The sequence below is a fragment of the Neodiprion lecontei genome, chromosome 1, assembly GCF_021901455.1.
Source record: "Neodiprion lecontei isolate iyNeoLeco1 chromosome 1, iyNeoLeco1.1, whole genome shotgun sequence".
NCBI lineage: Eukaryota > Metazoa > Arthropoda > Insecta > Hymenoptera > Diprionidae > Neodiprion > Neodiprion lecontei.
The window spans coordinates 29,045,764-29,070,448 of NC_060260.1; the positions used below are offsets into that span (position 1 = coordinate 29,045,764).

Consider the following 24,685-nt stretch of genomic DNA (forward strand, 5'->3'; position numbering starts at 1 on the left):
CGCTTAAATCGTCATTTTTAGGAACTCAAAGGATCCAAGAGTCGGGAACTTCGCGCTGGTATCCTGTACACCGGATGTGGATGCCTCCACCGCGACGGACTTCAAGACGATTGTCCAAGATCCGAGTGCCAAGGACAGCCAGAATGTTTGGTCAAACCGTGGCCTGTTTGTCCACCCGGCATCAGATGTCGTTCAAGGCATCCTGAATCTTTTGGTGTACCACCAAATCCGAACGCTAGGAGCTACTAGCTCTGTCAATCTACAGGCTGGTCGTCTTTTTGTGTCTCCTTGTCCGCTTTATTACTCCGCATTCATGGCGGAATAAGCAATGCTGGTCCACTAAAATTCGTTCGGCTGTTGTGCAACCTTGCGTATTTCCCGTTCGTGAAACTACGTTCTCACACTCGCTACAAAGTAACCCTGCCTCAATCGCAATACTAGTCCCACCGAAGCCGCCACTGTTATGTTATTACTGGCATCATTAAGCATGAATAATAATATGTACAGTAATAAATCAACACATTTACATCACCGTAACTTGCTACGAATTATTTTCACTTTCCAAGATGACGATTTAATTCTTTCCAGTGTACCGTATGTTTCGAAAATATCCGAGGATTTGGAATACGTTAATCTTATACAATTTTACACATGGACAAGGAATGGTCAGCTGTAAATGTTAGTTGGGAAGAAGCTTCGTGTGATTGGCTCTTCTGTTGGGTTCCTTAACAATGGAAATATGCGTTGCCGGGGGCACGAGTTGTTTCTCAATTGACGCATGAGATGAAAATATGAATACATATTAGTTTATTCACGTCTATGATAATAGCAACGTTAAATTCTCAGTAAATTTTGGCTGCCCTGTGGTTTTTTTTCAATATGTATCTTTGCACTGTTTAAATTCTCGGTAGATCAGCTGTCCTTCGTAAGAGTATGAAATTGTAAAAGAAGTAATGCGTCATACGAAAAAAAAAATTTAATAAATACACAAAGAATAAAAAAAAACCGAAATATCAGATGACTGAATGAAATAGAAAATAACTATTTCCAAACCAGTCGAAAAAAAGTGTAAAATTTCGAACTGAAAAAAAAAAAAATCCCTCCAAGATGCCGTGTGACGGAAAGAACCCGAATTGCGATCGACGACGAGAGCTTCTGGCCCAGCTGAAATGTCTTGTCAGTTCTATGGATCAGAAGTAAGTCATCGGCAGTAAAACAGCTAATTATATGCCTATATTCGTAATTGCATCGAATTTAACAAACCATTGCTTTACCTTACAGAAAGCCTTGCGAGTGGGACGAGCCTCCCTGTCCGCCACCAACTTGTTGTCCAGTCTGTCCAGTCTCTGACGATCCACCATGCTGTGTGAGTTGATTTCGAACTTTTCGATCTAGAAAAAAAGGATGTGTAAAAAAAAAAAAAAAACAAATGTTAAAAAAAAATGATCGGTACGAAATACGAGCATTTTTTAAACCATTAACGTTTCGTCGACAGAGCCCAATCAAGGCATGCAAGAGCTTCGAACTTCGCGGTGGAATAATGTACAGATGTGAATGCATCCTGCGTAACGGACTGCAGGATCGTTGCATGATGTACGATTGCATGGGCCGACCGGAGTGCATGACGAAGCTTTACCCAGTTTGTGGTCCTGGTCGGGCAGCTCTCCTCAAACTAACGGACCTAGGGGATGCTGAAGTTGCACTTAAGAAATTCTACTGCGCCGATCAGGCTCGGGAAAACGCTCTTGCGGCGTACTGTCGACTCACCTGTGGCAATACATGTGCCGGACCACCATGTCCACCCCCATGCCCTGCTACACCATGTTGTCCACAACCCTGCCCACCACCACCACCACCACAACCTTGTCCACCACCTCGATGCCCTCCGCCTCCATGTTGTCCACCACCTCGATGCCCTCCGCCTCCATGTTGTCCGCCACCTCGCTGCCCTCCACCCTGTCCACCGCCCTGCAGTCCTCCACCTTGCCCACCATGCATCAGTTGCTGTCCACCGCCGCCTCGTTGTATGCCTTGCCCTTCGTGTGTTCCCTGTATGCCATGTCCGCCGCCTTGTCCTCCACCATGCCCACCACCGTGTTTACCGTGCATGCCCTGTTGCCCACCACCTCGATGCTAATATTTTATCGTCCATGGTCAACGAGTTGTTATATTTTACATTGCCGTCATCAGGTGTCCTGGATCACTTTTTTAGTGTACTGTGTAATGTAGGTGCAAGCCTAATTCCTTATCAATTTAGAAGTCTGTATTTTAATCCAGCGAACAGCAGTGATTGTTCCTGTAATCACGTAAAATTATACCAATTTATCTGTAACAGAGCCTATACATACAATAAATGTGTGCGAATCGACAGAGACAATTATTTTTTAATTATTTGTACCAACGTTTTCTTTATCTTCGTTTCGGTATTACCTCCGTTTCTTTTACTACCAGGAGCGTAGGGGCAAACGGCATACGTATTTTCTAAGGTAATCCACGTGTGAAATAGTCAGTGATTCAGTTCTTATATTGACGTGATAAAACCTACTCAGAATAGAAAATAAACAAATCATATTTAGCGAAAATTCGAAGGTTTATTTTGTTCTTAAATTGAATTCATTCTGCAACGGCTCTAAATAACTTGTGAGATTTCACGGGTAGAAGCTTTCAATTGGATCAACAGTCGTTGTCAAGAATTCGATTATTTGTTCTTCGGAAACAAAAACAAAGAAATGAAAAATCATGAGAAATCCAGATTAATCCCTGCCGTTATTCCGAGCAGCACCATACCTTTCACTTTTCGTTTTTGGTACGAGATCGTTTAACAGTTCTCGCCAAAATTGACAGTCCTCCGTGAAATTAATACGTGAAATAAAAAAAACCCGCGCGGTGGTAGCAAATAAAAACGAAAATTAAATACTAAAAATACGTTATTAAAAAAAAAATCGTTAAATACCAGGGGATCGAAAAATTTAAAGAAAATGTCGTGCTGTGGTGGCTCGTCTCCGCCTCAAGCTCCTTCCTCCCCAGGCTGCAAGCAGAATAGTCCTGTATACCCTTGCTGCCCACCACCTTGTCCACCTTGCCCGCCGTGCGTACCATGTTGTCCTTGTCCCCCGCCTTGCCGAATCACGATTTGTACACCACCGGTGCCGTGCGGACCCTGTCCTCCAAAATGCGTTCCTTACTGTCCACCGCCGTGTCCTCCAGCATGTCCTCCGCAATGTCCGGCCAGGGTGGCAGCGAGTCCCTTGAAATGAGCGGTTCGACTCTGACAATGAGTGATCATCGGAAGGCATCGTTCGTTGTGGCTGGATTAATTGTATTTCCGAAGGTGCAGTGCAAAGTCCGCCCGGCACAGGTCAGGTTTAATGCTTCTATAAATTTTGGTTGACGATTAATACGAGGTCTGTTTTGATATTGACGTCTAATCGAGAACAAACCCACCATGGGCAAGTTCCCATCATCTTCGTCTTGATTTTCTCTGGTTTATTCGTTTGTAACTCTGCGACTCTTGTAGGGGTTGCACGGTCACCATTCCTCTGAAACCGGAACCACGACCCAAGTACTACGTCCCACAACGTCCTTGCTGCCGACCGGGTTGTTTTCACAAACCAAGGCCGGAGTGCTGCCGATATCTCTGGTGGCGGTTACCTTGCAAAGCTCATTGCTTTGAAGTTTGGTAAAGATTTGTAGAATTTCTCGTTGTCACGACGTATGAGAACGTTTGAGAATCCTGTTTCTTTGATCTCAGGTGATACAGTCAGCTTTTGGAAGACTGAGAAGCTGAGGTTTTCGTTACATACTATGGCCCGAGGATCATAAGCTATATGTGATGATCACTGCAGGGCACGTCTTACAGACAATACAGATACAATTTGTGAAAGTTGCTCGGTAATAAAAATGTGAATAAGTAAAAAGTTGTTTTTTGATTTTAGTATACAAGCCTTCGTCGAGGTGGTGCGAAATATTTCAAATGTTTTGCAAGTCTCAGATCCGGGGCCCCTTGGATCACGCATCGTCATTCGCTACCACGAAATCTTCGTGCTGTGATTCAGAATATTAAGCTTCCAAGCTAGTCGCGGAGGAAATGCGGGTTTATTTTAGGAATGTCTGAAAATACGCGCTGCGCGACTTCTCTTCGTGGTATCTCGTCAGTCGTTATTTCTAAGCCGTATGTTGCACGTCGGATCCGGTCGGCGCAGCCATGGCAGTTTTAACTCTACTATATTTTGGAATTTTGTTGATTATGCAAGGTAGGTAACACCATTACGATGTAAGCTACTTATTACATCAAGCCAGCTATGCTATGCCTTGCTTAACCAATCGGCTAAAGGTACTAAAATCTGTACAGTTGTAAACGTGAACATGTGGAATATGGTACGAATCACATTACTTTTTGTTTCGCTTTCTTTGCATTTCATGTAGCTAATTGGCTTGTATTATTCAAGAATCAACACGCGATCTGCTTATCTGACTGTGTATCGGTATACACTATATACAGTATGATACTGACTGATTGTAAGAGTTGCAAAGTTTATGTGTAGCTTCTATTCAAAGCGTACGGATTTTTTGGTCATCTATATTTACGTCGTTCAGTCACTAGATATTTTTTGCCATCACTGGATCAAGCGTTCATAACTGACAAAATCAGTTTGAAGTTTAGTTTGAACTCGATTAGTCAAGAATATCATAGATATTTATCCGCACAGAATTCTGCGATCAAATAATTGCGGAACAGTATGTTTGGCATCGTCCTTACAAATCCGTAACTTATTTTCAGGTACACTAGGAATACCGTGGAGTGCTAAACCTGCAGCAAGGTGAGCGAAGTTGAAGCGTTTTACAAGAACCTAACGATAATTGATGAATTCAATACACAGAATTCAGGTACATATTTGTGAATTTTTTTTTTTAACAGGTACGCGGGATACGATTTGGAACGAGGACCGGTACTGTACGAAGCTTATTATCCCGAGGAACAAGAGGTCGAAAGTCAACCGGCGAATACGTATCAAGAAAAGAGATATTTCGATCGCCCAATTGTGCCCGAAATATCTTATCAGATACCATCCGACCCGTACGAACTTCCGTATCGCTCTGAGGTGGCACCAAACCGCGATGAATATTACCAGCCAAATTCTGCACATTTCTCTGCCTTTTCCGGAACTAGACCTCAAACCGTACAGAGGAACAATGACGAGCAACGCGTAGAAGAGTATTTCCTTGGTGGGCAGTCGGTGAACGGATTTCCGGTAAGAAAGAATTTGGAATTCCCGATCGTCAACGATTATTCATTCAGAGAATCTCAGCAAACTCGTAATTATATCAACCGAGATCGGGAAGCGTCTCCGATTGGCGAACAAAATGAAATGGATATCGAAGACGAGGTTCAACGTATAGTGCCGATTGATGATGAATTCATTTTTGGGGAGCGACCGGTACAGAAAGTACCGGACTTCACGGAGTCGTTTAGGAATCCGAATGAAAACGAAGTATTCAATGCTCAGAGGGTTGACTCTGATCTAAATGGTCGAGAACAAATTCAACCCCTGCCGATGGAAAATATTTTTGAACCACGACCGCAGATAATCAACTATGTGTTTTCTACGCCGGAAAAAACGAATGTTTTCAAACCAGTTCTCGACATTACACCGGAATTCGAAGACAATGATTGGCCAAGAAATTATGGCGATAATTTGATTCAAGATGAAATAAAAAGGGCGGATGAAAAAGAGTTGAAGCAACAAGAAGCCAAGATTGATTCCATAGAAGTTAGTCAAGTACCGCATCACAAAATACGGCACCATCACGGAGAACGGCCCAAACGAAATTACGTGCACCAGTAGGCAATAATGTCTGTTAATCGTGAAAACTTAAGCAATCGAGTAACAAATACTGATAAAAAGTGCGAATAAAATCAGACGGTGTACCATAACTGTGTTAAAATATTTATACTTATCTAACCAGTTAAATTTCCTTCAAGTTCCAAGGAACTCGTCTGCCTCCTCTCCGGTCGGGGAAAGTAGCACGTCTGAGTTATTGTCAAGTACGAGCACTGAATGCGCAGGTCCTTTTGAACAGATCAACTTTTATTAATCTTGTATAATAGGATGGCATTGCTATGACAATATATAACAACTATTAATTTTTATTCTATTTATACACTAACAATAACGACTTTCTATTACTAGATATTTATACACATGAATTAATAAAGAGTTATGCACACGTCGAAATATTTCTCAAAATCACTTTCCTACACATATAGAATACATAGAACATGTGTATCGCGCAGAATGACTGATACATAGTTGTTTGGAAAAATTTTGATGACATTTCTAATTGTAACATTTTTTCGTTTGAAATTCATGATATCACCGGTTGGCTGAGGTATTAATAATTTTTAGAAAAATAAAAGTTTCAATATGTTTCACATATTTGTAGCATTTAATAATACATCTTGAATGAAATAGATCAGCCCGCATTATTGTCATTGCTTTTAAATTTTTATTCGCTTTTTAATTCGTATTAAATATATAAGTAGTGAATCTAAAAATTTGTCACTAGTATCTGTTGGAATTTACGTTAATATTGAGCAGTTTCGCGAGTTCAACTGGATTGGTAAATAACAAGTGTATGCAAACAGAAGGCGTAATGGAAAGAGTGAGTTTTGAATGATTTGACAGCAATTGCTTATGAGATTCCTTTTTCACATTTTCAAAATATGCGAGTTAGAAGGAGTAAATCACAATGACTTTACAAGTTACCTACTCTATTGGAACACAACTTCTTTTGGTGAATAGTCTCAGTTTGCTAAGTCTAGTTTTATCTTTAATTTCATCGGATGAAATAGTACATCTTCAAACAGAAGAATTATATTCTTGGGTACAAAATGTATTCACTTTTGCGACAAGTCAATGTTAATAAACGATCACACGCTTACATTGTTATTGGAATTTTCATTCTATAGAGAAAATAGAAGCCATGACCTGTGCGATCACTCACTTCTCACTATGTTTTAGCTACTTATTTATTTATTTTTAGGCATACCGATTCGTGCTTAAGGTTTCGAATACTGGAAAATATATTCATGCCAAACTTCTCGTAATCCGTAAACACCAAACACACTGTACTGCACTGAGCTAATCTAAAAATTTTTTCAAATATTTGCGTTTTGTCAACATAAGTACGGTCTGAGAATCTCAAGAAGAGCGAGTCGATTTTTAAGAATAAACGGTTTACACATCAAAACAGAAATATAGTTACGCTGTCATCAGATGTGTCAATCCCACTTTCGAATTTATTTAACGTAGCTATGGGTAAAGATATGCGATTTTACAATCTTTAAAATCGAAGGAAACCAAAGTAAGGGAATACTTGACCACGTATGACGTGTAAAAACACTATTCGCTACTACTATTTTTGTAATTATTACACTCTGAAATACGTGTTGATAGACATACACGTACGTACTCGTAAATTTGCATTAAAGTTATTTTTCACAAACATAATACTTGGAACAAATATAGATTCCTAGGTTTTTCTGGTGGAGCAGTCGTCACCTTCCGAAGTCTTCATGGACAGCAAATACATCGCTAGAGCACCTATGTCACGATCCACGTGACTTATACAATTATTTACCTGATATCTTACTTCAACTTATCAGAATACATAAATTTTGTTTTATTTTCAATCTTATTGCGAAAATTATCAATCCCTAAATAATGAAATACTGATGAGATTTCGCTTTCAAAGTAATTCAATCAAACTTTGTGCTACATAATTGAATATCTATGCCCTGTTTTGCTGAAGCTAAGTTAATTTTATATACTAGTACGTACATACATTCCATGGCTACTACATGGAACACAACTTTTTTACATTTGAAATACCATGATTATTTGCTAACGTACATCTATTATTGCAGACATAGACGCATGATTCAATTACCTATGGTTACGTTATATTAGCTTAGCACTCCCACAGGCTCAGACACGGACTTCTGTACATGAGTTTTCTTTGATGATCTACCACTTCATGTATTGCTATATGAATTATTAGTACGATTTTCTAGAAGTGATACTAATCATTTCAGAATAGTAACATTGTCGGAAATTGTAGTTTTGCAAAAATGTAAAAATATTTATATCCATAAATAAATAAATTTTCTATGTATACATCTCGTGATTTTCAATCACAACTGTATGAAAGAGAATATATGTATATTCTTTCTTTACTTTTAAAAATTGTGAAAATAACTCCTTCTGTGTAAACTGTGGTAACAATAAATATAGGTATAACAATAAAGAACGTCGTCAAGTCTTGCCTGTAGGCGAGGCCTATTAATTTGCGGACAATTTTCAATAAAATCACATCCAAATAGCGTTTGTTACATGTGCTTATCATTCACTTAGATTGTCTATTCTATAAGTGATGATCGTACACGCCAAATTTTAGTTTCGTCTAGTAATGTTAATCTTTGAAGTTACACGTTAGAAGTCATGAAAACGGTTTGTGATGTTTCGTAATCTGACAATACAACGGATAACAAATATTTTCTTCTACACTAATAACATCACAAGGTGACAACAATTACCACTTCTAATCAAGTTCATAAATTTGTACTTGGCTTTGGAATGCCAGCAATTTTTGCACGCGTAATTAATTGCTCGAATTAATACACGGCTTAGGCATAGCAAATAAAAGTATTTTATATTTTTTTTGGGTAATCGTTATACATAATTGCTAATTAAATATTTCGAAATAATGAACGGGTCAAATAATGTCCTTGAGGATCAAAAGTGATATTTGTAAATAATATAACTATGGTAGGCGTGAAAAAAGTTCGAACTGTTGTTACCTGTACAACAGGGGGCAGAAAGTTTTGTGCACTTTCGAATTAATTTTTTTCACCCATTATTGCAGCTAAAAAATGTTGCTAAATTAATTTGGTCACAAAGAAAGCCTGGCGAAATATCACCTGTCCTGTGGATGTTTCATCTTAGGCCTCTGTGGGGTTCAAAAAATTGTGCTCGTTAGCTTATCAACCGTTGTATTTAATATAGGAAGTTTTTAATACAATTATAGTGTATGCATATACGCAGTTTAGTAGAGCGAAAACTTCTTTCTGTTGCATTACTCGTACTGAACTTTGAAATTTCAGTTAGCGAATAATTAATAACTGGTACACCATTGTTATACGTTATACATCACACGAGAATAAGTCAAATAGAATTGAGCTAGAAAATTCTTGGGACAAATTCTTAAATTAGTTACATTACTCAACATACAAAAAAACGAAGTAGTCATAATTTTTTCAAAGAAACTTTCACAGTAATCATTCGTCGATAACTATATAAAATTAAAATGCAATATTTTCGTCAAGTAATTTGGGTTCTTACCTGCTTGACGTTGACTGTTAATTTCGCCAATTACGAATTCACGCAGTTGTTCGTAGGCCTTCTCGACATTGTCGTTTTCAATAATTAAATGGAAGTAGCCTGGCTGGGCACCTGAGAAAGTTCGAATTTTATTTGATTTATTTTAAATATTATTCTACTGAGATTGGGTTCTCGGAGCAATTTGAAATAATTCCAACAAAATGAATTGATATGTTGTAGAAAGTTAGGTAGACTAATTAAATTTTATTTTCAATAAAAAAATGATCTTTTCAACTTTTTTATACTAGCTCTTATGTATATTGTATTGAAATATTCGGACACAGAAGATATTATAGGAGTCTATGCAAAGAACTTTTTGAAAATATCTGAAATTAGATCAAAAATCAGCAATAATTACCAAATTCCATTTCAGATTTGGCGATGATTAACCTTCGCTGCAATGATTCTTCCGTTTCTGTGTTACGCTGTCTCAATCTGCGTTCCAATTCTTCAATTGATGGGGGTTTGACAAAGACAAGGAGTGGATCAAGCGAAGTTTGTCGTATTTGTTTCACTCCTTGGGTGTCGATATCCAAAACGCATACCTTTCCTGCACGTCTAACATCTTCAACAGCACGTTTACTGGGAACAAACAATTATTTTACAGTATCATACAGGACTTTGGTATCAGCAAACAAAAACATGAAAAAAGACGTGGCTTGCTTGTATTATAAAGTGTTCAAAATATCTCACCTAGTTCCATATATGTTGTTGCTGAATATCGCGCTTTCAATAAATTTACCGTCATCAATATCTTGCTGCATTTGTTCCTTGGTGGTGAAATGATAGTGCTTGCCAGGCTCTTCGCCTGGTCGAGGACTTCTTGTTGTATGAGATACGGAGAATCCAAATATGTCAGGATATTCCTCCAAGAGACGTTTCAGCAATGTACTTTTCCCTGAACCCGAAGGTCCGCAGATAGTTAAAGGCCGCAGTCCTTTTTGAACCATTGTGCAAAAGCCTGTAAAGTAACAAATCTGAATAAGTGTGAATTAAGCTAATTACAACATAATATTGCAAGTCATTTGTATAACGAATTTTATAGAAGTTGTCATATTTATAAACTACAATATACAAAGATTTCATCACGAGGAAAAGGTAGAAGAACAATATACTAACGCCTAATATTAAGCATTTCTTCCAACTGTTTTCAAGATCGATTGGTAAAGCTCTCTGTGAACATTTGAGCTGATATTTCAAATCGCTATTCAATTTTATATTATAATATATTACGTAGATAATTCTCAAGCCAAATAACTATGCAATCAATTTAATTATGGGATGAAAAAGAAAACAAGGAAGTTACAAAAAAACGTGTAAAACAATTTCATAATACCTAATTTTACCAATCGAACTCCATGTAGCACCACCATATTCTCCAAGTGAAGACATCAATATTCTAACAAAAATTCAGAGACGACGCAAAACAGGTTAAATTTAAAACGTCATGACTATTTCAACATGTTGACATTGAGCGTATCGTCAGTATTTCTGTTGGATCTTTATCGCCATTGGACAGCCAATTATAAACAGCAAAATATAATAATCTCATGTTTCCATTCTGGAATTTTCTCAAGCTTAACAGTAAATTGATTGTTCTATCATTGAGAGAACAGTTTTATGTTACTTATTTAAATTGCAATAATTCATCTTGGGCACTGCTAAAACTAAAAGAAACAGTTACTGAATTTTTTTCATTTCTGTGATTGCGAAGTGTAACGTGATTTTCAAAAATAATTCTATAAATTTACTTTCAACTGTTCTATAATTATCATCTACAAGGCTACTTGTGTTACTGTGCTGTTCGAATTTAATTGAACAATGTAAAACATCGGTGTGTGCAATAAAAACAATTAGGAGATAAACAGATGTGGTCATAATGCTAAGGCAGTTATAATAATTAATACTAAGGCAGTATATATATAGGACAGATGAGTGAAATGATGATGTGTGCGCATTTTGATGACAAAAAAGAAAAAGAAATGCATTTGTTATACGTGATTTGCAATAGAACAGGACCTTTGATGAACTGGTTAACAGCTGGGCCAATCGAAACGACGATATTCATAGAGAAGTTTTAATCATGTATACACATTCGTCAATTTTTTTCAGTGTTCGAATCATGAAACGCGGACGCCACGATTTACGCAAGAGATAAAGATTAGAGGGTCATACTCGGACAGCTGATTCCAGCAGCGTGACCAAGGTCTTGGAAATATTGATTTCATCGTGCGAAACGTGTCGCCTATGCGTAGAACCGTGCGACATGCGAAAGCCTACCGCGGACCGGCATAAATATTGTCAATGCCTGCCTTTTGTAGCGCATGTTGAGGAGGTGGTGGCGTAATTTTATCGAGCCTTATTACGCCCCGGTCTTCTCCTGCGATATTTATAACACAACGTGATGTTTCAAGCATTGATTTGCTCACCTTTGAAGCCGCTTTGGATTACCGGATACCTACGCACTTTCCGTTATTAAAATACGTCGGCAGAGTTCTTGAAAACGTGGCGAAATTCACGCGCAATTACGAGCCGTCCGGCGCACAATTTTACGAGCATGCTTTGACAAATAGGCAACGCGCATGTGAGGAAATTGTCACAACTTCAGTGATTATAAATGGTGAAATAAAAGTTTCTATGATAAAAAAAAAATTCTTTTTCTCTTATAGTTGACCTCGATACTTTTATTAGTATTTATTCCATAAACAAAACGGAAATACCGAGATTGAATCTCGAATGACGCCGTTCTTGAAGGCTATTGTAAATAAGGTATACTTTTACGCATGAGCACGAACACGGGGAATCTAACCTAACTTAAAATCCTAATATATAATATATTCGCGAAGGACGCGTCTGGCGGGACTTTGAAAAATAATATATTTAACAGGTTAACATCGATGTTAATACAATTAGAAAAATTTCACTCCTTGATTATCGTCGAATATAATTAACTCGGCCTTTTTCGACGCTTCAAGAGTCCTCAGGCTCCTTATCAGGACATCTGAATCCAGCCCGTAGAATTCTGAAGAATAAGAAATGTAGAGATGTAGAGACTGGGCAAAATTTGTCAATTTTATCATGAGAATATATTCATTCGCACTTGCCTTGGTCTGTTGTGTTCTCCCCTTGGGTTAGTTCAAACAATGTGCAGACAGATCCAGCAAAACCGTTTTCTTGGGCCCAATTATAAATTATTTCACCCCATTCTTCGAGTGTGTGCCAATACACCAGCCATCTCTGTTTAGATTTATCTAAGGGTATTGCATTTCCCGATTTGTATAGTTCTTCTAGAATGATCAGAACTACTTCGGATGGCAGCTTTCCTTTGACAGTCAATTTAGGAAAACATTGTCTTGTACAGTTCACTCGAATAAAAAAGTGGAAAAGCTGAATTCCCATTGTTTCACTTAATTTACACAATGCATTTCCATCGAATTTGGTTCAAGGATACTGTTAATTGAAGTGTTGTTGAACAGAGGACTGGAGTCGATTTCTCTGATGTCTACGACGGCTTGTTTTGTCGTTCTGTAATATTCTAAGATTAAACTTTTCCATGCATTCAATTGCTTCTCCTTTGTTTCCGCATGAGGTTGGAGTCTGAAAGAAATTTAGAAAATATGTGAACCTCAGTTCTACTGTTATTGACACTACTAAGAATGAGCGATACTTAAAACGTAACATGTTAATAATTCAGTAGTGGTGAATGAAATAGAAATCTCTTAGCAGGATGAACAAATGTTACAAGATAATAATATAAAATGTTACAATAATGTTGCAACATAAAATATAAGGTATACAAAAACAAACGGATGGTTGGAAATAATTGATGATTATTTACGGTAGCGCACAAAAAAATATCTTTTGCTTTGTACGTAGTAAGTATGTAAGTACAACTGTATGAGTAACCGTCATTCGAAATTATCAGGTAAGGCGCAGCCGACAATTGTTCATTGTACAAAACCGTTGAACTGTCGGAATATGGGAAAATACTAACGTGAAGAATGGCGGAAAACTGTATTGCCAGGGCCACTCGATTTCTCCCATTATTTGTCTATACGGGGTGATTTGTTGCGAGAATATACTACGGCGAGTAGATAACGATACTTTTATTCTGACAGTTATGACAGGCGGTGAGCAAGTGCTTTTTTCCGAGTAGCGACATCTAGGATATAAATAATTCAATGTGTGGTGATACGCGGGTTTGCTACTCAAGCAGTTGTCATTTAGGTTCAAACCTTCAGATTTTCAACATTGTTTAAAAGTAATTTAAATTTCGACATTATTTACCGAAACTGAGTCTGTCTTTCTACGATAATCTCAGAAATTTCAAACTGCATTTACGAAGTTTCAACGGTTGCAAGCGTCACCTCCCTAACCTTAAATTTGACCAATTCTCAACTTATTTGTGCACCCCTTTCATGCGGAAGGGCTTGTTAATGTAACATGATCACCCTCAGAGGAAAACTGAAAAAAGACAACGATGTTTCGAATTCAAAATCTAGGGATACCAACAAACGTGTTTCGATACGAGATAAGCTGCTAGTTAGAGAGGTAACTGAGTCTACATCTCAGTTGTTATTTTTATCTATTCTAAGCTCAAAATCTTTGAAATTACCTTATACTTCTTAGTAGCGAGCTATTTTATATTTCCATGGAATAAAATTTTTTCATAAAATAGTGTAACAGGATCAGGCTCATTCATTCCGTTATGACGGTTAACCTGGAACAAAGACAGATTCTAAAGTTAGCACCTATTCAATGTCTTTGTCCTCCTTGAGCATAAAATATTTCGAATATAGCCAATTTAATGTTATTTCAAATATAAACTCACTGCCCTTGAAAAACCTTTTGTACCATTCTATTCATAAATTGTTTGCATACTTTGCAGGTTCAGGAAATGGAACAAACGTTACCAAGTACGTGCCAAATTGTGTTTGACGATCCAAACCGATTGCATGAGTTTACCCTTGTAATTGTTCCCGATGAGGGTTACTGGGTTGGAGGTCGCTTTCACTTTGGCATCTATGTAACAGAAGACTATAACATGGCTGTGAGTTGGAGTTTTTTAATTACTTTTATAAAATGATAAGATAGTCTAATATAATGACTGTTCTAAGAATACAAAGAATCTCAATATTTTCAAAGTTTTTATGCACAATTTGTTCACAAGCTTTTGTCAAATCTGCTCCAATCATTGTTTCAGCCACCACAAGTCAAGTGCCAAACAAAACTATGGCATCCAAATATTAATGAAGATGGTGATGTGTGCTTATCACTTTTGAGACAAAGTAGTATTGATGGATTAGGTTGGGCACCCACTCGTAAACTTAAAGATGTTGTGTGGGGAGTGAATTCCCTTTTCACGGTAAGTTATGTCGGCATTGATTGTTTTCATTCTATTTTAGTTTCATACGATTACATCGTAGAAAGGTGTGTCTCTTAGAATTGTATCGTCATAAGTCAGCAGTTTTTTCACAACATAGTTTGTTGGTTTCAGGATTTGTTAAACTTTGATGACCCTTTGAACCGAGAAGCTGCAGAGTTATTCTTAGTTGATAAAGAGTCTTTCAGGCACAAAGTAAAAGAATATGTCACACAATATGCTAAGAGATGATTTCCATTTCCTCAATCACTAATTCACAATGAAATATATCTTTGATACATCATATTGGTTATTGTACTGTGTCACATTTTTAGTGATGTCAAATGTATTTATTTTTTGAAGGATTTCCGTTTTTTGATTCATCCTATTAAAAAAATGTTAAACATACATGAGATTTTTTTTAAAATTATTTAAATATTTCGATTGTATGGCCTCTGATACTGACAAAACAAGAAATGCAAGGCCTTATAAATGTATAACAAATTTGATCTTCAGATGAAATAATAAGCAATGTAACGTGGGGAGATAACAATTGTAAATAAATATTTAATGATAAGAAATTCTATTTTACTTTGTACCTATTAACAGCTTTATCCCACGGTTAACTTTTGAAATTGCTTGCGTAAGGGAGTGATACTACTATCAGGCAAAATACTTCTAAATATTAGTCAATAATGTCGCGACAAGTCATTTAATTCCCAGCTTTGAGACTTTTTACATCATTATTTGTAATTTAAAATCACGTTCGAGCTCATTGAATAATGTCAATTACCTCTGCACTTTTTGTCATTTAATAAATTAATGACTGGATACTATATTTCAGCTTTCACAATGATAATTTTTTGCCCTGCATATTCTAAAATTTTTTATTAACGCTTAAACGATTCATTTCATCTTCTTATCATAGACGTCGCGTTTGTACAGTTGAAATTAATTTGACTTGATTTATATATGCTAAGCGTGAGTTTTATCATTTTTTATTTTTATTTTTTTTTTCCTTATTATTAGTAAGTAATACGCCTTATACATTAACTGGAGTGTTCCAGACAAAAATCATAATTTCCGCATTGCTTGAACTGATGGATAAAACGAAAGATTATATATTAATAATAATTACAAGTTATAACAAATAAATAATAACAAAAAACAAGGAAAATCACAACGTTTTGATTGATCTCTTTACATCGGCTCCGAAACCTTCATTTTATGAGATTGACTAGACTTGAATAAATTATAAACAGTAAAATAAATCAATACATAATTGGAAAATCGCGACTTATTCTAATTTTTAGTTGGTAAGCAATTCTTCTTGTATGCTGTTCGATCTGATAAGTTGTCGCGTGGAGCCGAATGCCGATGCTAAGTTGTCACTTTTCGAAGCTAATTTAAGTTTTTCCTGATGATATTCTTCATTGTATTCCTTCAGTCGGTTACCAAGGAATACCGCTCTCTCTCGTTTCTTGATCATAAACTCCGTTGGCAGTAACCATCTGTGCTCATGGCATTCTTCCGCAGTTGGTCGTTTGCTGGAAATAATAAACAAATCAATTTAGCGATTGTATATCTTCAAAATAACATCCAATTTTAAATAATGTTAATTACGCATTTGAATAACTGACCTAGGAGTTCGTTTGAATACGAGCATGAGGAATCTAGTTGCTTCTTGGCTCAACTCTTTGTAGAGGTGTTCAAATCGGTACCTAACATAACTGATATTTTGTCTTGTCTCTTCCGCATCTTTTCCTCGGAATGGAGAGACTCCTGATAAAAGAACATAAGTAAGAACACCGACCATCCATATATCCGTTTGTGGATAGGCTGGTTCTTCATTCAACAACTCCGGTGCTCTGTATTCTGGGTGTCCTACTTGAGGAACTGAGTTTCCTAATTTAGTAACTTTATGAGCAGATCCAAAATCTACTAGTTTTACTTGTACAGAACGGACTGAGGCCATCACGATATTGTCGGGTTGAATATCTAGGTGGCACAAAGTTCTCCAGTGGAGATATTGCAATGCATCCAAAATTTGTGTCACAATTGTGGCGACACAATTTTCCGTGTACTCATGGCGGCTAGATAAGTAGGTCAAGACATCAGCACCCTGAAGTTTTTCTTGAATTAAAACAGCAACCGAAGCTCCTGGCGCTTTGTAAGCTGCTTCTAAGACTGCTATTCTTTCGTGTCTCAAAGATCGCAATGTTTCGTATTCGTTTGCAACTTGAGCTTCGGTTTCTGGCCGAATTTCTAAAATCTTAGCCACAATCACTCTGTCCGAAGATTTTTCGACTCCCTTTACAACAACGGAGAACTGTCCACGGGATAGTTCCGATATAAAGCTATATTTCTCGCTCAGTTGACCCTCGTTTGACCATTCCAAAGGTTTATCTTCGATGCTATAATCGATACCCGCTTTATTGTCTTCAATAATTATTTCTTGCCCGGCGTCAGTTAGTTGTTGCAGGTGCTTCATGGCACGGGTAACTTGAATTTTGGGCGTACCTTCTTCCTTTGTTTCTATCAAACCTGTTGGAATTCCCTTCTCACTCCAACCAATACGATTTCTAGCGGCAAGTCTGAAATAATACTTCGTCTTTGGCTTCAGGTCTTGAACAATATAAAATTCATGATCAATGTTGCTAGCGAGGTCAATCCAATCCATTGCGTTTTCGGGTTTATACTGCACGTTGTAGCACAGTATAGGGGAGTTTCCATCATCCTTGGGCTGTTTCCATCTTAGTAAAACTTCAGTGTCAGAAATTTCTGGTGTTTGTGGAGAATCAGGAGACGATGGAGCTGTCGCAAGGAGTACTCTTGTTCGGGCAACTGTTTGCCCTACCTTGTTTCTGGCTACGACTTTGTATATTCCTACATCGAAGTCTTTTGCAGGGTTGAATGTCAAAATTGATCTGCCTTCGTTGTCTTCTTCAACTTTAACTCTGTTTCCCTCTTGAATAACTAAATCATTTTTGAACCACTGAACCGATGGCTTAGGATTACCAACTGCGAGGCATACCAGCCGTGCTGGTTTCTCAGCTTCGATGGGTAAAATTTGTGGTTTTTCACGCAAGAATGGCATATGTCCATCTTTCTTTGTCTCTAGTAAAGCCTCCGCTTCAGCATAGCTGTCCAGACGAGTTCCCAGCTCATGACGTAAACGTCTTAAGGTGTATGTATCTGCTGATCCATATTTGTTGATTCTAGCTTTACGTTCATCGTCAATTTCTTCATCCATAACGTCAGTGAAGCGACGTCGCTCCCGGATGACTGGTGTCTGAAAGTAACTCTTTCACTTTAGATCGTAATAACAGCTTAGATGTTATTAGAATTGACTGAAATTCGTCTACAATTTCATAAATCAACATAAATTCGTATAATTTGTCCTCACCCTCCAATCATAACTGTTGTCATCAAGAAGAGTACGTGAGTATCCTGACGCTCGGTTAGACGCCACCTTCATATACTCACGCAAACGCACAGGGAAATCAGTGTCTCGCAGCTGTAGCAAATATGTATCAGGTCCATACTGATAGCTGCAAAAATATTCTGATTAATGAACAGTTCAAAATTATAGACGACTTGATTTCCTTTCTATGAAAGTATTACTTCTAATAGTTGTAAACATACTGGCTTTCGTTTTTGATAACTCCAATCTCTGTATCGATTGCTTCTCTCGACGGAATATTATTTTCCCATGATCGTGGAGGTGGCCTGTTTCTTGGAGTAAGGTTTCTGTCAGGGCTGGGCGATGGAGTGTAACTTTGTCCAGGAGGATAAACCATCTTAGATGGGTGTTCGAATGCTCCACTCAACCTCCTTCTACGATACCACGTGCGACACGATGCGTTGCTGTACCAATCCCTGTACATAACACATTTTTCACAAAGATTACTTCACTACAATTGAGTATCACGTTGGTTTCCCTTACTTGAAGTACGTGCAGATGAGTATTATTAATGTTATTCCTATTAGTATTGTGGAAACGCTTATCATAACAAGATAAGCAGTATTCAAAGATTGTAACGGCTCAAGTTACAACTTGGTCAGCGTTTTGACGAGTACTGTTTGAAAGGGGTTTGAAGCAGGTTAATTAATTGGTACTCTCAATGCCATCTATTCCGATTCTGTGACTGACACGGTTTACTTTTATCCTTTGCCATTGATCTAGATAAGTTTATGTTGCGTTATAATGTATATATCTACTTGCCTGTAGAGATTGTAGTAATTCCTCAAATTTTCAGATGGTATTCTGTATGGGTCCAATGGCATTTTATCTGCATAATTGAGCCAAGGATGACGCAGTGCTGTCGAAACATCCATTCGTCCATCAGATTGATAGACTAGAAGTTTTCTAATGAAATCTCTTCCATCCTCAGATATGTGTGACCACCTATCGTCAAATTCCCATCTGCCCTCTTTGATTCTCGTCAAAGTTTCCCTATCATTGATACCCCGGAATGGAGAATTTCCAGACAAGAGGATATACGTAATAATACCGAGGGACCACATGTCAGCACCATAGCTCACACCTTCGTTATTGGCCACTTCTGGTGCAACGTATTCTGGCATTCCATATGCCAGTGTCATTAGTTTTCCATAAGTAATTCGTCTGGATAATCCAAAGTCTCCAATCTTTAGATCATCTCCGCCTGGATGAGAAATCAGAAGGTCTCCAAGCTGTGGAAATAAATTTTCTGTGTGATGGAATAAAAATGATTTATTTGTTAGTTTTTACTCACAGTTAAACCGAGGTGGGCATAATTATTGCTATGCATGTAGTCCAGGCCCCATAGTATCTGCCTAATGTACCCAGCGATATCACCCTCTGTATAATATGGTTGACGTACCAAATTATCCACCAATTCTCCACCAGCAGCTCTAAGCAGTGTGTTAAGGATACATTTCTTTTATATCTGTATCGAATGCATAAAGTGTGGTGTGATATATATCAAGGGCATTGGGACAACTACAATTAAACGTATGGACTCCATATATAACAAGTGGAATCATCATGCCATTAGCATAACGCGTCAAAAAGGATACAATTCTGTAACTAGTGTCAAAGTCCGGTCTGTTTCATAGCCATCGTGCAAGCGAATGAGTTTGCGATGATTGAGATTATTCATAATATCCATTTCGTTGTACATAAATGGTCTTAGCTCGCCGCGGCCGTGCATAACTTTCGCTGCGTAGTTACGTCCAGTTAATCTTTCCACCGCATGATATGTTACACCCTGAGTTCCGCGTCCCAATTCATCACCCAAATCGTAGAAATCTCCAAGTGGTTTAGTGCGTGGTTTGATTTCTCGGCTCCTGGTGTACGTTTTATATCCATACTCTTGCTCGTTTTCTTCTATATGGACCATAGCTGAACTTGAAACTGCGCCTGCGACATTGCGGGCACTAAGCGAATATAAACCCTCGTCTTTGTTAATGGCATCATTGATGATCAGAATGGAAATATCAGGTTCGACGAATTGGATCTGTGGATGAAAAATATGCCATGAGTCTACTTCTTATACGGTTATCAATTATTTGAGAATTTTGGCGCTGCAAATATCCATTAAAATGTATATCAAATAGGTAAACATAAATCATTTTCGAGACACTAACCTTGATTCTGGACGATGGGGCTAGCGGTTTCCAGTCTTTATACCACTTAAGTTCTGGATATGGAACACCAATAACGCGGGCTTCAATCCTTCCTGATTTTCTCAACATAATAATGGTCTCATCAGGACGCTGAATAAATGTAGGGTATTCAGCAATTTCTAGACGAACTCGCTGTCTTGCCATTCCATGTTCATTAGTTGCTACAGCTTCATACGTGCCTACATCCCTGTCTAACATTTTGTTTATGAATAAGGTAGCTTGCCCGTTTCGGGTATAGCTGTAGTCATAGCGTCCTCCAGGTTCGATTAGCTCGTCGTTGAAATAATATTGCATATTTGGCTTTGGGTATCCATACACGAACCAAAATAGATTGCAATTATGGTTTTTAACACCGTACTGAGTGTCCCATTCTTGCCTCAAGAATTTCGGTGCCTGAGCGTAACCATCGTGAGGTGGTTTTTCAATATCAAAGTCCTTAGGGAAGTAGGGACTGGTTTCAGGTCGGAAATCAATACCCGGAGATAAATAAGGGAAGAACTTAGGTGGCTCAGGTTCTAATTTAGATCTATAAGTTTGAGCAAACGGAGATGGATCGCTGATGCCGTATTTGTTTTCCACTCGAATCCTGAATTTGTAATCACGGAACGGTTCCAGATTACGAATATCGCAACAACAACTTCTGACGCCAGAACGTGCGGTAAACCAGTCGCCATCCGGCAATTCACACATTTCGACAGAGTAGGTCACAGGTGTTCTTGGTCCGATTGGGATTGATGGTTTCCACGAAAGTGTCAAGTGTCTATCCATCATACGACTGATGATCGGTCTGTCTGCTAACGGTAGTGGTGCACCCGATTTTTGGTACTTGTCAAAGTCCGTATACTGGTCTGCCAAAGGTTTCTTCGTCCGAGGCTCAAGGGCTGTGTACATTTATATCAGATATTAAGCTAAATTCTACAGAAACCAGCGTAAACGATAGTTGAATGATAATAAATTGAATTCTATGCTTACAGTCGTAGGTCATCTCAGCGTGACAAATATCTTCGCCATGAGGGTTGAATATCCTCAAACTGTATTTCCCTACATCGCCTTCGTAAACACCAGCAATGGTTAGTCGTAGAAGACCACTGCCCTCTTTGTCCATGCGGATTCTATCGGACGGCCACACTTTAGTGTCATTGTGGAACCATTCGTATTCTGGTTCAGGATATCCTGTAATGCAGGCTGTAAATTTAGCCGTCATTGCTTTGTACACTTCACAATCTCCGATCTTCTTGAGGAAGGACGGAGGTTCAACTTTCTGTTTTTTCTCACTGAAAGTTTAAAGAAAATCGTAAATGCCTGCGACTGAACTAATGAAAAAGTCTAGAAGGTACATCATCGTCTTTCCACTTCTCAAATTATACATTTAGCATTATTTCCTGTACAAATACTTACATCTTTTCTACAACTTCCAAATTTGCGGTGCATTCGGCTTCCCCTTGTCTATTTACAGCTTTGCACTTGTATCGTCCAGCATCGGCTGGTGTACAGTTTCTTACATAGAGGCAACACGCGTCTCCGTCTCGTTTTATCTTGTACTTGTCAGTATCAGTCAGAATTGGTTTATCGTTATAGTACCATGATACTTCTGGCCGAGGTATGCCGTCCACGCGAGCAGGGAATTTAGCGTCGTACGTTGGCAATTGTTGTAAGTCCGTAAACTTTTGAGTGAACGTTGGTTCTTGGAATACCTTTCGAACGGTAGCTGTTGCGGTGGTAGCATCCTCACCAAGAGGACTGACTAAACGGCATCCGTAAACTCCGGCATCCTTGAGAGATGATGGGTTGATTTGGAGACCAACTTTTTTTCCGTCGCAAGTTATCATCACTTTATCGCTTGGTTCAACGGGTTCTCCATCTTTGGTCCAACTGACATCGGGAATTGGATTACCAACAAATGGCACACTGAGTACCAAAGGTTGTCCTTCTTCAACGGATACATCACGCATCGGACTCAAGAAACCAGGTCTCTCTTCTGGACGACCACTTTGACCTTTTCCAGCAACATCTACATTCGCCTTGCTAGAAGCTGAGCCCTGATTATTAGTGGCAACCGCCTGGTACTCTCCAGAATCTTCAGGTCTCGCTTTGTCGATAACAAATGCGTGTGTTCCATCTGGTAAATCTATTATCTTGATATGTTGACCGTCTGGTATGACCTAAGACCATCATTTTAATGAGTATGGTATTCATGAATTGAAACCCGTAAACATAGAGAATGAGAATTGGGAGATTCGATTTGTCTGTGACTACGAACCTCTACGCCATTATGGAGCCACTTGAGCTGTGCGGGTGGCTTTCCAATAGTTTTCACTTCCAGTTTGGCAGGGAAACCTTCAACGACCGTAAGTGGCTGTAGGGTAGTTAAGAAGGCCGGCTTCCGTTCCTTTTCCTCAACTTCTACCTTTGCAACGCCAGTGATATCTCCCAGCTTATTTATTACCACCAAGCTGTAAGTGCCAGCATCTTCTGGTCGCACTTTGTCAATTGACAATCCGATCAATCCATTTGGATCATTAGAAAAGTTGACTTCTTTAGTTTGTCTAATTGGTACACCATCTTTGCACCATTGTATTTGAGGATTAGGAAATGCTACCACTTGAGCTTCCAATTTCAAAGGCTGGCCTACTATAGCCTTGGCATCCTCCAGACCTTTGACAAAGCTTGGCTTCTTTGGCTCAGCTGTAAAAATTAAATTGACACCATCAAATTTCGAGCCACAAAATCTGGTACAAGATCTATAATTTGACATCCGTTTATGCTTGCAAACTTTTTATCCATCCAATTTAGTATACACTTACGCTTCACAGCCACGGCACACAAAGCAGCAGCGTCTCCGTTTGGATTGGTGGCAATTAATTTATAGGCTCCGCAATCAGTTGGCTTGACATTTTCGATTGTGAGCTTAACAGTACCATCGGGCAGAGACTCTATTTTTATATGGCCATCAGGTTTGACTTCTTCTCCGTTTTTGAACCACTTTACCGAAGGGATTGGACTGCCCTCTAACTTAGCTTTTAGCTCGAGTGGTTCGCCTTCGTCAACTTCAGCTGATCTAGGAAGTGTACGACTAAATGTTGGCGCAGATTTCGCCAATGAAAGTTGAGCAGAGGTATCAACTGTTCCAGCGATATTGGATGCTATGCAAGTTATCTTTGCCACATCTTCGGCTGAAAACTTTTTGATCAGAAGACTGCTCACTACTTGTCCTTCTACATCAGTCGTAATGCTATAGCGTTCGTCGTTTGTGATCTGTGTTTTATCCTTGAGCCACTTGATCTGAGGCTTGGGAAGTCCGCTGACTCGAACTTTGAGCTGAACGTCGTCTTGATCTTTGAATGACTTGTCGGTCAGTTTATTGATGAACTGTGGTGCATCAGCTAAAATTTTCAATGAATGGCATTGAAATTACGATATTTTCTGATGTTTTGCAAATGATTGAATTGTAATCAAGATATTTGTAATTATTATCCTTTGCTCGATAGAAGATGTGGAAATTAACTCACCATGAGTCTTCAGCTGGGCTTGTGCAGCAGCTTGACCTTGTGAATTTTTCGCGATGACTTTATATGTGCCTACATCGTCCAGTTTCAGATTTTTAATGACAAGTTTAAATTTATTCTTCTCCGCATCTTCCACTGTTTGAATGCGATCATCAGTTTTGAGAGCCTTGCCATCTTTTTCCCACATTATTATTGGTTTTGGATTTGCCTCGACTACGACTTCCCACTGGGTAAGTTCATCAGGTGCAGCATTCAAATCTCTGAATTCTTGTATTTCAGGCCGAATCAGAATATCTAAACGAGCCTGGAAGACATTTTTGAAATCAATGACGTGTTTTTTCTGTCTAATAAACTTTGTCCTCACAGTACTGTAACTCGTACATCTCTACATGATTCAACAAGGTAGAGCAACTTTGCAAGACTATAAATAAATTCATCGTCTTATAAGTACACTGTATATCTTCAGAGATAAATACTTACACTGGATTCATCTTCACCCCACTTGTTCTTAGCTTTCAGAGTGTAATTGCCCGTATTTTCAGCGCTACTGCGAGGAATGGCGAGCGTAAACGTGCACTCATTTAATCCATCTTCGACCTCCTTAGTTTCCAGTTTCAGTGTAACGTTTCGATCAGTTGGTGATATTACCTTTGCGCCATGCGACCTTTAAAAATCTTTATTGAATGAAACCCCAAGCACAGAGAATT

General features: G+C 38.4%; 5 protein-coding genes and 1 long non-coding RNA gene across 24 annotated transcripts in view; 2 read left to right on the forward strand and 4 right to left on the reverse strand.

Annotated features, from left to right (window-relative positions):
- Positions 1-271: 271 nt before the first annotated feature.
- Positions 272-4,188, reverse strand: LOC124293396. 2 transcript variants are annotated; one of them, XR_006903340.1, is made up of 7 exons: positions 3,445-4,188; positions 3,097-3,374; positions 2,954-3,028; positions 1,768-2,296; positions 1,476-1,681; positions 1,275-1,391; positions 272-1,183 (listed from the first exon to the last, which is right to left on the reverse strand). It is a non-coding gene; the product is annotated as an uncharacterized LOC124293396 (long non-coding RNA). The 2 variants fall into 2 exon arrangements; XR_006903339.1 differs by having other exon boundaries at positions 2,954-3,374.
- On the forward strand, positions 4,147-8,117 carry LOC107220117. Its single transcript, XM_015658569.2, has 3 exons — positions 4,147-4,253; positions 4,781-4,820; positions 4,919-8,117. Exons 1-3 carry the CDS (start codon positions 4,205-4,207, stop codon positions 5,844-5,846), a joined length of 1,017 nt encoding a protein of 338 aa, XP_015514055.2. The 5' UTR covers positions 4,147-4,204; the 3' UTR covers positions 5,847-8,117.
- Positions 7,274-12,000, reverse strand: LOC107220112 (guanylate kinase). 6 transcript variants are annotated; one of them, XM_015658560.2, is made up of 6 exons: positions 11,870-11,993; positions 10,777-10,839; positions 10,134-10,401; positions 9,799-10,022; positions 9,402-9,512; positions 7,274-7,604 (listed from the first exon to the last, which is right to left on the reverse strand). In XM_015658560.2, exons 2-6 carry the CDS (start codon positions 10,811-10,813, stop codon positions 7,534-7,536), a joined length of 711 nt encoding a protein of 236 aa, XP_015514046.2. In that variant the 5' UTR covers positions 10,814-10,839; positions 11,870-11,993; the 3' UTR covers positions 7,274-7,533. The 6 variants fall into 6 exon arrangements, with proteins under 6 accessions (XP_015514046.2, XP_015514048.2, XP_015514045.2 ...); XM_015658562.2 differs by lacking the exon at positions 10,777-10,839 and having other exon boundaries at positions 11,870-12,000; XM_015658559.2 differs by lacking the exons at positions 10,777-10,839; positions 11,870-11,993 and adding an exon at positions 11,460-11,655.
- Positions 11,924-15,862, forward strand: LOC107220113 (NEDD8-conjugating enzyme UBE2F). 3 transcript variants are annotated; one of them, XM_015658564.2, is made up of 4 exons: positions 11,924-12,060; positions 14,329-14,490; positions 14,644-14,805; positions 14,938-15,862. In XM_015658564.2, the coding sequence occupies exons 1-4, from the start codon at positions 12,058-12,060 to the stop codon at positions 15,052-15,054; spliced, it is 444 nt and encodes a 147-aa protein (XP_015514050.1). In that variant the 5' UTR covers positions 11,924-12,057; the 3' UTR covers positions 15,055-15,862. The 3 variants fall into 3 exon arrangements, with proteins under 3 accessions (XP_015514050.1, XP_046590186.1, XP_015514049.2); XM_046734230.1 differs by lacking the exon at positions 11,924-12,060 and adding an exon at positions 12,107-12,209; XM_015658563.2 differs by lacking the exon at positions 11,924-12,060 and adding an exon at positions 13,851-13,991.
- Positions 12,301-13,567, reverse strand: LOC107220115 (vacuolar protein-sorting-associated protein 25). 2 transcript variants are annotated; one of them, XM_015658565.2, is made up of 4 exons: positions 13,435-13,567; positions 12,892-13,037; positions 12,545-12,763; positions 12,301-12,462 (listed from the first exon to the last, which is right to left on the reverse strand). In XM_015658565.2, exons 1-4 carry the CDS (start codon positions 13,482-13,484, stop codon positions 12,350-12,352), a joined length of 528 nt encoding a protein of 175 aa, XP_015514051.1. In that variant the 5' UTR covers positions 13,485-13,567; the 3' UTR covers positions 12,301-12,349. The 2 variants fall into 2 exon arrangements, with proteins under 2 accessions (XP_015514051.1, XP_046590165.1); XM_046734209.1 differs by lacking the exon at positions 13,435-13,567 and adding an exon at positions 13,279-13,396.
- Positions 15,676-24,685, reverse strand: part of LOC107220111 (obscurin) — a 43,600-nt gene continuing 34,590 nt past the window's right edge. For all 10 annotated transcript variants that reach the window (XM_046734160.1, XM_046734155.1, XM_046734145.1 and 7 more), the window contains 14 exons: positions 24,459-24,642; positions 23,982-24,282; positions 23,277-23,855; positions 22,733-23,157; positions 21,871-22,634; positions 21,445-21,746; positions 20,434-21,353; positions 19,864-20,303; positions 19,560-19,698; positions 19,028-19,497; positions 18,448-18,681; positions 18,209-18,353; positions 16,443-18,094; positions 15,676-16,349 (listed from right to left, as the gene is read on the reverse strand). In XM_046734160.1, coding sequence (XP_046590116.1) covers positions 16,112-16,349; positions 16,443-18,094; positions 18,209-18,353; positions 18,448-18,681; positions 19,028-19,497; positions 19,560-19,698; positions 19,864-20,303; positions 20,434-21,353; positions 21,445-21,746; positions 21,871-22,634; positions 22,733-23,157; positions 23,277-23,855; positions 23,982-24,282; positions 24,459-24,642 — 6,793 coding nt within the window. In that variant the 3' untranslated portion in view covers positions 15,676-16,111. The remainder of the gene's footprint in view (positions 16,350-16,442; positions 18,095-18,208; positions 18,354-18,447; positions 18,682-19,027; positions 19,498-19,559; positions 19,699-19,863; positions 20,304-20,433; positions 21,354-21,444; positions 21,747-21,870; positions 22,635-22,732; positions 23,158-23,276; positions 23,856-23,981; positions 24,283-24,458; positions 24,643-24,685) is intronic.